General features: G+C 45.6%; 2 protein-coding genes and 1 long non-coding RNA gene across 25 annotated transcripts in view; 2 read left to right on the top strand and 1 right to left on the bottom strand.

The window, feature by feature from the left end:
• Window positions 1-3,286, bottom strand: part of UGGT1 (UDP-glucose glycoprotein glucosyltransferase 1) — an 86,918-nt gene extending 83,632 nt beyond the window's left edge. For 2 of the 7 annotated variants that reach the window (XM_065556080.1, XM_008165823.4), the window contains exon 1: window positions 1,157-1,400. In XM_065556080.1, coding sequence (XP_065412152.1) covers window positions 1,157-1,385 — 229 coding nt within the window. In that variant the 5' untranslated portion in view covers window positions 1,386-1,400. Of the gene's footprint in view, window positions 1-1,070; window positions 1,401-3,153 lie in introns of those variants that run through there. The other 5 variants (XM_065556083.1, XM_008165821.4, XM_042853521.2 and 2 more) reach the window with 4 other exon arrangements.
• Window positions 1,286-3,274, top strand: LOC135973329 (uncharacterized). The gene is made up of 2 exons (XR_010590135.1): window positions 1,286-1,419; window positions 3,242-3,274. It is a non-coding gene; the product is annotated as an uncharacterized LOC135973329 (long non-coding RNA).
• A 202-nt stretch (window positions 3,287-3,488) lies between the features above and the next one.
• SAP130 (Sin3A associated protein 130) overlaps window positions 3,489-13,986 on the top strand; it is a 32,493-nt gene continuing 21,995 nt past the window's right edge. For 6 of the 17 annotated variants that reach the window (XM_065556087.1, XM_042853534.2, XM_042853536.2 and 3 more), the window contains exons 1-5: window positions 3,615-3,743; window positions 4,788-4,905; window positions 7,310-7,545; window positions 8,537-8,695; window positions 10,435-10,546. In XM_065556087.1, the coding sequence (XP_065412159.1) occupies window positions 4,794-4,905; window positions 7,310-7,545; window positions 8,537-8,695; window positions 10,435-10,546 (619 nt within the window). In that variant the 5' untranslated portion in view covers window positions 3,615-3,743; window positions 4,788-4,793. Of the gene's footprint in view, window positions 3,744-4,273; window positions 4,457-4,787; window positions 4,906-7,309; window positions 7,546-8,536; window positions 8,696-10,434; window positions 10,547-13,986 lie in introns of those variants that run through there. The other 11 variants (XM_065556088.1, XM_065556091.1, XM_065556092.1 and 8 more) reach the window with 6 other exon arrangements.

A 13,986-nucleotide genomic window follows, 5' to 3' on the forward strand; every position in this document is an offset into this window, starting at 1 on the left:
CAAAATAAAAAGGGTATTCACATACACGTGTGTCACAATCACTAATAGATACTGTTTAATTAAATATCATGTATTTGCTACTGTACACTTTCTCCAAATTTGTTTCCACATAGTGCATTTTAAAATCAAATATAAATGAAGCATGCTCCTCCTGTAAATCATATTTCTTCATTAATAATAAATGGGGAGATTTTCATACAGAAAGAGGAGGGAGATGCCTAACTCCAATTTACTTTCATTTGGAGTTAGATTGCTCAACTCCCCAGTGTGCCTTTAAAAATCTCCCCCAAATTGTTTCAAATATGTGAATAAAAAACAGGACAGCATTAGCATGGTTTGGAAAATAATATATTGCCCCAGAAGCTAAAAACCTGTAACCACGTTAACAGTGTCACTGTACAAGACTGTCATTGCAAGAAAGCATACTCATTAGTCCATGTATCGTAACAGTAGCATCAAAGGTTGTTGAGGTGCATAACTGCTCCCTCCCATAATGTGTTTTCTACACTATTGGGAATTTGTTCAAACAGAAATGAACTGTGATGTCATGCAATGTATGACTCACTACAACCCCCTGATCCCTAAGCCACGCTAGTATCATGTAGCATTTCACATTCTGTATATACAAACAGTCACGGCTTGCACAGGTAATACTCTCCCATTACAGCACAGTCCTTGTGCCAGACTCTTTGTTGGCCAGCCCCACTGATGCCAAGCTGAACAACGGCAAGCACAACAGATGGCAAATGACACAGAATACTCTGCGGGAGTATTGTCAGCGGGAACCTGCGAGGTGTGAACCAGGGCAAAGCCCGGCCCGTCTGCCTGGGCAAAGCCTGTCCCCACAACTCCAGTCCACGCAGAAGGGCTGCAGGGGGACACAAGAGCTGTGACCTGTCAAACATCATGCTCCACCAGAGACCTGCCCTGCCTCAGGTCTCCCTCCCGCGACAAACCTGGATCCCCTCTCCACCCCCCACGGAAACAGCAGGCTCCCCCTGTTCATCACCCCAGCCCCCAGAGAGAAGGAGCTGCCCCGTATGGCCAGCGACAGCCTGAGGGACACGGACCGACCGGCTCTGTGGGCGCCGAGGGGCCGCTTGGCCCAGTGCGTGACCCGCACTTCAGTGGAGGGGGCGCGCGCTGCCTAAAGCACCTGCTGTGCGAACGTCCCGAAACCACGAGCTCCTGCGGTTATTGCACCTGTGAGCGGCCGCCACGCTCCCTTCCGGCTCCAGCCGCCGCCGCTCCTCCGGGCACGTTCCTTCCGGGCAGCCTGCTTCTGCTTCCGCTTCCGCTCTGAGGCCGGACACGTGGAGGACCGGCTGCCATAGAAAGGAAGAAAGCAGCGCCAGGGAGCGGCTAGAGCGTCGCCCGACAGCCATCTTGAATATGACCAAGGGGAGGCGATTGTTTTAGGTAATTTACCGCTGGTCCTCCCAGCCTGAGAGCCAGCGAGGGCACGGGAGTTCACACCACGAGGGAGGGAAGGAAGCAGCCTAGGAATGTTCCGTTGGAAAACTGGAAAACTGCTCCGTTGGGGAGAGACACGTTACACTCTGCCTGGAAATGCCTCCCACCCCAAAATGAGGGGGGCTTTCCCCTCCCACTTATTAAGTCAGCTCAGCCCCCTCAGTTCTGCTGCCCTGTGATTCGCACTGTTGGAGCGGTCTAGTTTAGGTGCCCAGTTTTAGACCCCTATAGTACAGCACAGCTTGCTTTGCTGAGGTGTGCCCCTCACAACTGCATGGGAACTTCATGGGAGCCCCCGTTGCACAGCATTTCTGAATATCGGGCAATAGGTGTCTAAAGGTGGGCACTGAAGTTAATATTTCTGAAAGTTTGCTCCTAGGTGGAAATTTAAACCCACATCATTGTGCAGCCTCAGAGTTCGGGGTGGGGGGAGGGGGCTAATGGCATCAGGCTGTTTGTGTAACAGCAAAACTAGGTGTGGGATTATAGAGCTCTTGAGATCTGTGTTACTATGTATTCCTATAATAATGGAAAAATTGCTTATTGGTATTTGGAGCAGAGGATGTTTTGCACCAAGCCAAGGAAATCAGAACTGTGCCTTTAAAAATCAAATACAAATGAACTGTGCTCTTCCTGTAAATCCTATTTATTCATTAATTAATAATAAATGGGGAGATTTTCAAACAAAGAGGAGTGAGATGCCAGATCCCAGAAATTGAAAAGTTTTTTAGTGTTTTTCAGATGCATTAGCAGAAACATGAGGCCAGAAAGAATATTATCCAGGCCCAGATGGAAGTGAGCTGGACTGTATGCAGGTGAAAGCCAATAACAAGGCTGAACAGCCACCCAAGCAGACTTTGCAACAGCCACACAGGATATATTGGGCCCCAACGCCAATGTTACTGTCCAGGCTGTTACTGCTGAGGACTCAGAAGCTATCCAGCAAATAGTGGATAGCAAGGACCCAAAATCCACCCGGCCTGATAGAGGCTCAACAGTTTAGGGGAAAAACCCAAACCCAACAATCAACATCCTCAGTAGCACCACCAAATTGGTGGTAGAAGTGCCTATGTTGTCACTAAAATATATTCTAAGTAATCACCACTCTGCAGGACCAGAGACCTTCCCACCACAGGAGCAGCCACCTCTGCCCCTCAAAACCCCAGATTGGTTCCCATCCCAATCTCTAAAAAAACCAAACCATTTAAGCACCTTCAAAGTGCCCCCCCAACCTTCCAGACACTCCTCCACTACCCCAACATTCCCATATTACTAGGCTGAGACTCAGGAGACCTGGGTTCTATTCCTGGCTCTGCCACTGGCCTGCTGAGTGACCTTGGGCAAGTCACTTCATCTCTATATCTCAATTTCCTCATCTGTAAAATGGGCATAAGAACATTGACCACTTTGAGGTGTACTGATGAAAAGAGCTAAGGTCCTATTATTTATTATCCACATCCTCATTTCCTCCAAACCCAACCTAACAAGCTCCCATTCCCACAGCCTTCCCCATACACGCTATTGCAAGGTAGTTCACGTTTTCTGAGTCCGAAAGGGTTTGTATAGTAGAATTAGGGATTATGCAGAGGTGATTGTTTTATTGAAATGCTATTTTGTTTATATCAAACTTTACAAGTGTTAATAAGGATATGAAAAATAACTGTTTGAGCAGCCGCTTACAGCTTGGTACCTGCCCGGCAAAATAAGAGCTCGCTTCAGGTATGAGGCTATATCCCCTGTGCCAGCTAAGGAGGTCTCGTCCACTTAGGGGAACCCGGGCGAACCACCGCACAGGCTCGAACTGAAGGCCAAAACCCCAGCGCCAGGCACACGTCTGCAACGCTCACGAAGGCTCAGCGATACAGGGAGCCTGTCTCTAGGCTCTCTCCACTCCCACGAACGCACATCTCGCGAGATCGCCTCAGTACCACCCTGGATCCAAATTATATTTCCATCCGGCCCATCGTCGCCACTGTCTTGGCCAATCACTGCGCAAAAGCAGGCCCCGCCTTCTTCCGCATTCTAGCAGGCCTGTCTCTGCAGCTCCTCGGTTTGAACTACTTTTCCCAGAAGCCCTTTCGACGCCGCCGTCTCAGCCTATCCCTGCGCAGACTGGGCGGGACCACGCCGCTGTGGGCGGGACCAACCGGAGCCAATCAGGTGGAGGGTGGCTGCGGCGGTGGAAGGAGAGCTTGGGTCTGAGCATCGGTGTCAGCGGGAGAAACGGATCCGCAAGCGGCTGCGAGGCCCCACCGCGCGCGGGGCAGCAGGTAGGCCAGCTCAGGGACAACTCCGTTCGCGGCTCGGCCGAGCGGCCGAAAAGGGGTTTCGGAGCCGGACTCCAGGCGACCGGAGCGGACCCGGCGGGAGAGGATCGCGGGAGGCTGAAAGGAGGAAAGGGGACCTGGCTGTGGTTTCTCGGGGGCCAAGAGCGGTTTCCCCCGGGGCACTTAGCGGGGGGAGCTACCCCCATTTGTTTCAAGCTGACCTGAGGCGGCAAAGGCTTGTTAGTGGTCGCTGCGCTTTATTGCTTGTGAACATCCGGGCTTTGCGCGTCCCTCACAGCAATGGGGGCGGAATCTGGCGTGGAGACTTGCTCCCTATTGGTCCGTAGGTTCTTATCCCATTGGCTAGCTCTCTCGTGAGGTCATCAGTAGAACGGGCTTCTGATTGGTTGAGGGCACTAGCCTTTATCTGCGTTTAATTGGCTCGTGGCCCAGTGTGACCCTGGATTGACGCAGGACTAGTGATGTCGTCTGCTCTAATCCATCCAATCAGCGGAGGCCCGAGTAGCCGGTTTATGGGGGGTCCCTGGTGTGATGGCTCCCTGACCCTGGGCGCAGGGCTGGTCCCCGCTGCAGGCCGGAGGGTGCCTGGGGACTCCCCCTCTCAGAGCTGGGGGCTGGGTTAAGCAGATGTTCCGAGCTGCTGCCGCACAGCCACGGGGTCACACTTGTTGTGCTGTGTATAGAGCGCTGCCCGGGTACTGCCCCTTTGAGAAACATCCCAAATCTGGTCTCTCTCAGCTACATCCCAACTGAACTCCGCGCTGCCGGGGATCAGACTGTGGAAGTGTCGGGCACCGCTGTCCGGCTTCCATTCCCAAGCGAGAATGTGTCTGCTTTCAAACCAGATTTATTTATTTATTTATTTTAAATTCATGGTCCTTCTTCTATGGGGCCGTGTTACAAATTGTCACCTCAGACCCTGGATGACCTGGGAGGGATCAAATCTCATCCGTGTCAGCTCTAGCATTGGCCGTTGAACATATCGCTAGGATTATGTTGCTTTAAAATATTCTTCACGTTGTGCAGGTGGAAATGAGTTCTCAGCAATTTTCCCGTTCTGGAGCCCCTCCTGCAGGACTAGGACAAGCTCCACCCCCAATTTCCACCAGTGGATCTACAGGGCTGATAAACCCAACAACTACAGGTAAGACAGCTATTGGAGTTTCATTCTTTCTACCCAGCAGCTTCATTCAGAGGAATTTTGAGACAATTTTCTGCATGGTCTGCAAATTTTATTGAGATGATTGTGGATATTTAAACACATCACGGACAGACATAACTCAAACTTTGATATAATTGGGTATATGAATTTGAAGAATTGTAAGAAGCTCTTCTTCCACACCTCACATGTCATACTGGATCAGTCTGGGCTGGGAATGTGCATGTTGCCTTAGGAAAACAATAGAGGGTCCTGTGGCACCTTTAAGACTAACAGAAGTATTGGGAGCATAAGCTTTCGTGGGTAAGAACCTCACTTCTTCAGATGCAAGTAATAGAAATTTCCAGAGGCAGGTATAAATCAGTATGGAGATAATGAGGTTAGTTCAATCAGGGAGGGTGAGGTGCTCTGCTAGCAGTTGAGGTGTGAACACCAAGGGAGGAGAAACTGCTTCTGTAGTTGGATAGCCATTCGCAGTCTTTGTTTAATCCTGATCTGATGGTGTCAAATTTGCAAATGAACTGGAGCTCAGCAGTTTCTCTTTGGAGCCTGGTCCTGAAGTTTTTTTGCTATAAGATGGCTACCTTTACATCTGCTATTGTGTGGCCAGGGAGGTTGAAGTGTTCTCCTACAGGTTTTTGTATATTGCCATTCCTGATATCTGACTTGTGTCCATTTATCCTCTTGCATAGTGACTGTCCAGTTTGGCCAATGTACATAGCAGAGGGGCATTGCTGGCACATGATGGCATATATAACATTGGTGGACATGCAGGTGAATGAGCCGGTGATGTTGTAGCTGATCTGGTTAGGTCCTGTGATGGTGTTGCTGGTGTAGATATTGGGCAGAGTTGGCATCGAGGTTTGTTGCATGGGTTGGTTCCTGAGTTAGAGTTGTTATGCTGCGGTGTGTGGGTTGTCACCAGCAACCTCCCTGGCCACACAATAGCAGATGTAAAGGTAGCCATTTTATAGCAAAAAACTTCAGGACCAGACTCCAAAGAGAAACTGCTGAGCTCCAATTCATTTGCAAATTTGACACCATCAGATCTGTTGCTTTTTACAGATTCAGACTAACACGGCTACCCCTCTGATACTAGGAAAACAATGTTAGCAAAAACATTTTGACCACAAGCTGCTGTTTAGAAATGATCTAAAAAGTAAATTCTAGTTGGTGTAGGACATACTAATTGGGCTCTCCGTTGGGGAGGGGAAAACTGCAAAGAAATCACAGGTAGGTGGGAACTATAGGGAGCGGCTTCAGCGCAAACCACACAGAAGTATACATGGACCATGATCACCTATAAATAGAACTGTATGGGTTAGCTGATGTATTAACGGGACACTGTCAGTGGATTTAAAAAAAAAAAAAATCGATTTGTCAGTGTTCCTTTAATTATTTGCTAAATGAGACTATATGTCTGATAGGTATTTCTAAAATGGGTTTGAAAACTGTTACTGTTTCATTATCTCCATAACTTTTGACTGGTGTTTGATGTCTTAGGTCCCAATTCTGCAATGAGGTCTGTGCTACCAGATGCCTGCCCCGACCTGGAGCTCATTGCAGGATCAGGGCCTGAGTAGTGAGAGTTATCACATTACTGATGCCTCCAGCAGTAAGTCAATCTGATCTTATAGAGTAAGATGGAAGGAAGTATGTTTTTAGTATTCAAATGCATAATTATGGTAGGAGATTCTGAGAGTTGTACAGTAAGTATAAAACAAATTCTACATAGGTTTTGATTGCCTAATAATAACTAGTGTTTAAATATAGTTTACAGCTGAGCTTCCTGTGCTCTTATGAATTTATGAGATGGAAATAAGACAGAAATTCCAATTTTAGTCTAATTATCACGGTCATTGTGGCAGCTTTGTGCTTTGATTGTTGTAGTTTTTTGCTTTTACACTTTATTCCTATTTTTAATTAGACTAAGTGGTTGGACAATCTTGCATTTAGTGAAGTCTTTAATAAAAAATTAATTGAATCCATGCCTTAGTCATTTGCCTGATGGTCTCGATCAGCTTATTTTGTTCATTTAAATTTAATTATTCACTTTAAAGAGAGGTTACAGTTAGAGGTTTATTTTAAGAAGGATGATTGTGCCTTGTGAGTGACTTGGGTTAGACCATGATGTGTGGGGATAATCCTTAGGGCTCTAAGAGGAATGCAGAGCACGCTTTGCAGGAGGATTGATGACATTCTGGAGACGTTTGTTTTTCGAGCAGGTTTTTCATACCAGGAGCAGTAAATGTCTCTTGTTCAGGAGGTTTTAAACAAACTGCCTTTGTATGTATGTATTTGGCACTCCATTTCTGGGCTTGTGGACAAGCGTGCATACTTCTTACCCATTTTTATCCTCTTCTTTATAGTTCCTTTTTTCTTTCCTCAGCAGTGAGTGATGAATCTAATCGAGAGTCAGAAGTTGCTCCCAGAGAGCACATGGGTCCTGGTGCCTCTCTACAGTCTCGTGAAGAGAAACAGGAACCAGTGGTTGTTCGGCCATACCCACAGGTTCAGATGTTGACACACCATACAGTCCAATCGGGTACTGCGGTTACAGTGACAGCTCCGCCAGCACATCTGACTCCAGCAGTGCCACTTTCCTTTTCAGAGGGTCTTATGAAGGTAACAAGGTGGCGCATGACTGAGTTGATAATGAAAATAAGCCACTAGAGGAGTTAATACTTTCCCAGTTCGATCAAACACCTCTAGGCTAATTTCAGTTCTATTTCATTTACCTTCTCTTGACTAAAATGTTCTTTTCTATAAATTGCTTTATTTATTTATTGAGCTCTTTTCTGTGCTCTTCTTCTGTGAATATGTGCCTCGTCGGTGTGATGCCCCTACTCCAGATGGCAGGTTGGGAACCTTGCAGCCCTTAGGCAGCACTTTGTGGCTTTTCCACTTACTTTATTTCTTAGATTAAGGATGGTCTAAATCAATTTTACAGCACTCCATTCATTCCTGGAAGAGGGAGGAAAGAATGTCAATGAGATACTCGTGCATATAAATAGAGCATTAAAATGAAGTTATGGAGAATCATGCACAAACTAGGCAATTCCTACAGCTGGGCAGAATCCTTTTTGTGAGGATGGGGTTAAGAAGACACAAGAAGGAGACCTTTGTAAGGGATGGTTGTAACTTGAGCAAATGGTTGATTACAGCCATTTTCTCTTTTTTCCCATCTAAGCCTTAACTAAACATGATCTAATTGGCAGAAGAGGACTTGTGCAGAAAATCTAAAGACTAAGAAGGGAAGAGAAAAGGGAGATTAAAGTTTTTTTTAAAAAGTAAATGAGGATACTAATGTCTTTCTTGTTTGGCTTTTTGTCTGTATTTCTGATGTTTGTTTGGTCTGTAGTATCTAGACACTCTGGGAGATATGATTGGGGGTCTGTTGTGCTAAGTAATGTCTACAATGAGACCCCGCCCTAGCCAAAAGAGTTTTTTCCTTCCAGTTTCTCTCAGCTGAAAGGGACCCATGCTTCTTCCCTTCCCGCCAAAACACACACATCCTGTTAGCACTATTGATGCAAACCTCACCAGGCTGTGATTTTTGAGGAGAGATCTCTACTTCCTTGTATTGAATTGTTACTATTTTTCTTGTTTCTTGCAGCCTCCTACGAAGCCCACCATGCCCAGCCGGCCCATTGCTCCTGCTCCACCCTCTACAATGCCAGCTCCCACCAAGGTTCCTGGGCAGGTTACTGTAACCATGGAAAACAATATCCCACAAGCCTCAGCTATTCCTGTGGCAACAATCAGTGGACAACAGGTTTCCTTTTCCTCTACCTTGCTATTTACTAAAGTGGGATGTTGGTTGAAAGTTCCTCTGTCCAGAAACCATCAGTAGAGCAGGGAGATCTTGAGAAGGGGGTGAACTAGTCCATCATTTCTCCTCAAAGTATTAGTAACCACCAAGAGAGTGTGGAGATGGGAGCAGACATTCCCACCAATGTATAAGAAAAATGCAGCTGAGTAGGGAGATGAAGCAAGGGCCATAGGGCCTCACCCTGTTAAAACCCTAGGCAAGTGGTGGGCAACCTGCGGCCCATCAGGGTAATCCACTGGCAGGCTGCCAGTTTGTTTACATTTGCATGGTTGCCCACAGCTCCCAGTGGCCGCAGTTCGCTGTTCCCGGCCAATGGGAGCTGCAAGAAGCAGCAGCCAGCATGTCCCTGTGGCCCACACCACTTCCCACAGCTCCCATTGGCCGGGAACAGTGAACTGCAGCCACTGGGAGCTGCAGGCGGCTGTGCAAATGTAAACAAACTGGCGGCCCGCCAGTGGATTACCCTGATAGCCGCAGGTTGCCCACCACTGCCCTAGGCAGATGACGGTTGCATCTCCGTTGGTCCATCTGATAAGCTGGGGCCAGATAAATCTGAAGAAATCTGATTTAGGCTCATTCTTCAGAACAAAGCACGATCCCTTCTTCTGCAAAGGTGACGCTATCATTTTACTCTTTTAGAAAGCTACTAGTTTTAGTTTTGAGACGCCATTTGACAGAACATATAAGGTGGTAGCATACTGACCCGCAAGCAGACTGAAATAATGAGCATTTTCTTAAACTCTCCCACTGTTGCTGCTCTACCAACAGACATGCTAGTGTAAATGGATGCTGTTTGTTTGTTTAATCACCTTGTTGTCTAGCTCTACTCAGAGCAAGTCCAGTTGATGTATTGGTAAGCAGCTGATTTACACTAGTTCTTCTTTTTGTAGCCCCACCAGTGCTGTCCCACACCAGACCAATAGCGGAGAAATTCTGAAAGCTCTGAGCGTAGGCAAGGCTTTGGTGTGAATGCCTGTCAAGGAGTTAACGCCAAAGCACGCTCCTGATTCTTGCATTTCAAAGCTCGTTTGCCAAAAACAATACTCAGCTCTAGCAAGTGAAATACCATTAGGTTAACATAATGTAACATAAGTGTGATACCTACTAAATTTTATTTGTAATTGGTTAGCCAATACTGTTCATGAATTTTTAGAGTAGGTGTTTCTACCTACTAGGGATTCACACCAATTATTGCTTTTTAAGTGACGTTCCTAAATATGCCTGGAAAGGCAGTTATAAGTGAAATATGAGGAGTTAATTTAATATGTTGCAGTTCTTCCCAGTCTCCCATATTTCTATTAATTCTGCTGAATGGTTTGATATGAACTGTCTAAAGAGATCACTGGATGCAGAAATGCCACCTGCCCAATTGAAATGGGACAGTGACTTGGAGGGAAAGAGAAATTGGTAACTGACACAAACTTGCCTGAGTAGATATGTGTTTGAGAGTTTCCATTGAAAATGGAAGGAGGCTGCAGCTTCATCCTGCAGAAATGTTCGTCTGTACTCCCCTCTCATTTGTAATCCCTCTGCATACTGGTGTATTTCCACAAAACTGTTAAATGTGGTTTGTTGCTGCCTTTGACATTTTAACGTGGGCAATTACCTGCGAATGTGATCTTTCTCTCTGGGCAACATTTTTCATGGAATCCTCTTTTTTTTTTTTTTTTTTTTTCCTGCAGGGACATGCCAGTAACTTGCACCATATCATGGCAACAAATGTTCAGATGTCTATTATCCGAAGTAGTGCTCCTGGCCCCCCTTTACACATTGGAGCTTCTCACTTACCCCGAGGTGAAGTCAACACGAGCTGTAAAAATGTCTCGTTTTCTCACTTGCTCAGGAAGGCTGCATCTACACTAGTTTCTTTTTTCCCTTAAAATTTCCCACTATTGTTAATGTGGGTATCACTCCAGCGGTAAGAATGCTAGTGTAGACAGGGCTTCAGGGAGCTGCTGGCATTTTAGGTGTTATGTTTTCTGAAACTGCCTAGTGCAGGTGTACGTGATGGTGCCAGCACCATCTTCTAGTTCAGTGGTCTCCAAAGTGGGGTGCGCAAGACGATCCCTTGGGGGGGAGGGCGCGGGAGGAGGAGTGCCACCGGAGGGAGGGGGAAGAAGGGGGCGGCCGGAGGAGAGAAGGAGGGAGCAAGCGGGGAAGCTGCCCCCCCAGCAGGCAGAGCCACACGGAACGCAGGGGCTTTAGGGGCTGCCGGGCCCTGGGCTAAGAGGGCCCCGGGGCCCTGGCCTGCAGCTCCAAAGGCCCTTTTGAAATGCAGCCCTAAGTCCTCCGGCCCGTGGCACTGCTTCTCTCCGGTCGCTGGCTGCACGGCTGCCCTTGCTACTCCACGGGCCGGAGGACTCAAGGCCGCATTCCGAAAGGGGCTTTAGAGCTGCAGGCCGGGGCCCCCTTAGCCCAGGCCCCTGCAGCCCCTAAAGCACCTGCGTTCTGGGTGGCCCTGTGGGGGTGGAGGGGGGCAGCTCCCAGAATCGTGGCCATGGGGGCTGTGCCGCGCTACGCAGAGCCACCTGCACACCCCCTGCACCAAACAGGAGCTGCCCCAGGTAAGTGCTCTGCACCTCCTGCCTTCCCCAGCCTGATCCTCCTCCCGCACCCCCACCCTGAGCGCCCTCCCACACCCTAACTCCCTCCCAGACCGCGCACCCCCACCCTGAGCCCCCCTCCCACACCCTAACCCTAATCCAGACCTTCAAATCACTGTATCACAAAGAGTTAAACCAAGATTTTCAGAAATAATGAAGCATATTCAATCACATTGCTCTCATTAAAAAATATTATTATTAATATTATTATTATTGTGAGATCAAAAAGGTTTTTTGTACCGTTAAATAAAATACAATAAAAATTGTAAAATTATTTCACCTTTATCTCATCCTTTTTTAATTTAATTTTTTTTGTATGTTTTATAATGTACATAATATATTAGGATAGTAGTACATGTATATAATTTATACATAAATAAATATACATATATTGGGGGTGCATGCTCAAAAATTTTTTACTGATAGGGGTGCGCGATCAAAAAAGTTTGGAGACCACTGTTCTAGTTGAACACTGCTGGCAAAACAGTGGGGTACTTTAGAAAACATGGCCTAGTTTAGGTAAGTCTATTGTGCAAAATGTCACAGCTTAATCATTGCTCGCTCCTGATTGTTTACTATGCCTTGTAGTCTGTCTCCTATCCATCCACCACAATATCATTCCTATTCTGTAGTAAGGTGTATTACTGTATCGAGTGGTGCACATTCAGACTTGTGTCTGAGATAACTTTGTTCTAGCTGTGTAGGCTTTTGTCTCTTCTCCCATGATTTTGGCTGTTGTGGTTTCAGCCTCTCTTTCTGTAGCTTGTAAAGCAGAACATCAGTCACTTTAAGAGGAGATCAGCTAGCATGATTGCTGTTTGAGGGATAATTTAAGTCTGTCAGGCTTCTGATAGCAGGCTTATCTTTAAGGTCTATGAATTGGGCTTCCAGTCTTAGGTTAAAATCAGATTGATACAAAAAAAAACACCTACCAAATTTTTGTTTCCATGTCCCTGTCCTCTGTACTTGCATGGAGAATTGGTATGTTTAGATCACAATATTATGCAGTTGCTCAAGAAAGAAATCTAAAACTTTTAAGCTAATTTTAAAAAAAATATTGCTCTGTACTCTTAATAGTGATTTTCGTTCACAAACAGGTCTAAAGCTCTAAAGAGCATGATCTCTGGGCGTCCTGCACTTTCAGTGATCCTATATTTGTGCATGCAATATGTTGTATGTGCAAAACTGTACTTCACCAAAGTATTTGGGAAAGAGTGTATAGCTGTATTTGCAGTCTTTTGCAGCGCATATGGAAGAATTTGCATGTACCCATTTTTGTCATTGTTTTTTGAGCATTTAATTTGTGTCTATTTGAGCCTTTTGGGGAACTCACTTTAACATAAATGGCTCTTTGTATTTTCACTTAATACTTATTTTATTTTCAGTCTGTTTCCAACATCTTGTTCATATTTTCTTCCTGTTAAATTACTCGCTCTAGGTAATACTGAGTGAAATCTGCAGAAATTGTATGTTTCCCATCAAATTAGACTGCATACTATTTGGAGTGAATTATTATGTTTGTGATCCTCTCGCAAACACAAACAGTTGATTTTTCTATGAGCTAAAATTGCTGTTGAAATGCTTGATGTTTTGGGTGATAAAATTGTTTTTCTGATTCTAGTTTTCACACTGTAGATGTCTGATCATTTTGGCACAGCAAACAGTAGATAGATTACTGAACTAATACCATGCATTTTGCTGTGGTGTTTTAAAAAATAGCTTCCATTTATTGTGCATCCATCTTTCCTCTGTACTTCAGCAGATGCAGATAGATTAACAAAATTGCTAGATCACTTTTTACACATTCATCTAATATGCAAGCTATTTCAGTTACTCCTACTCACTTATTTCAATAGTTTGCAATTGAAAAAGATCAGATTTATGAAATAACATTATTAAATGTAAGAAGTTGGAAAAGGTCCAACAAAGCAGATTAGGATTTTTTGGCCTTTATTGCTAATTCAAAAAAAAAAACTTCTCTATCCCTTGAGTATCATTATTCTTAGCCCTAATTTTGAAGTTGCATCACTAGAATGAAAACTAGAAGTATAAAATAAGAACATAGGAATGGCCATAGTGGCTCAGACCAGTGGTCCATCTAGCCCAGTATCCTGTTTTCCGACAGTGGCTGGTGCCAGATGCTCTAGAACAGGGCAATTATCAAGTGATCCATTCCCTGTCATCTAGACCCAGCTTCTGGCAGTCAGAGGCTTGGGCACACCCAGAGCATGGAGTTGCATCCCTGACCATCTTGGCTAATTGCCATTGATGGACCTGTCCTCCATGAACTTATCTCATTCTTTTTTTAAATCAGTCTTTGTTTTGGCCTTCACAGCATCCCCAGCAATGAGTTCCACAGATTGGCTGTGCGTTATGTGAAGAAATACTTCCTTGTATTTGTTTAAACCTGCTGCCTATTAATTTAATTGGCCCACCCTTGGTTCTCATGTTATATGAAGAAGTAAAAACACTTTCTTTTTTACTTTCTCCACACCATTAATGATTTTATAGACCTCTATCATATCCCCCCTAAGTTGTCTCTTTTCTAAGATGAACAATCCCAGAGTTTTTAATCTCCCCTCCCTTGGAAGCTATTCCATACCTCTGATCATTTTTGTTGCCCTTCTCTAT

This window comes from Chrysemys picta, chromosome 9 (genome assembly GCF_011386835.1).
Source record: "Chrysemys picta bellii isolate R12L10 chromosome 9, ASM1138683v2, whole genome shotgun sequence".
Taxonomy (NCBI): Eukaryota; Metazoa; Chordata; order Testudines; family Emydidae; genus Chrysemys; species Chrysemys picta.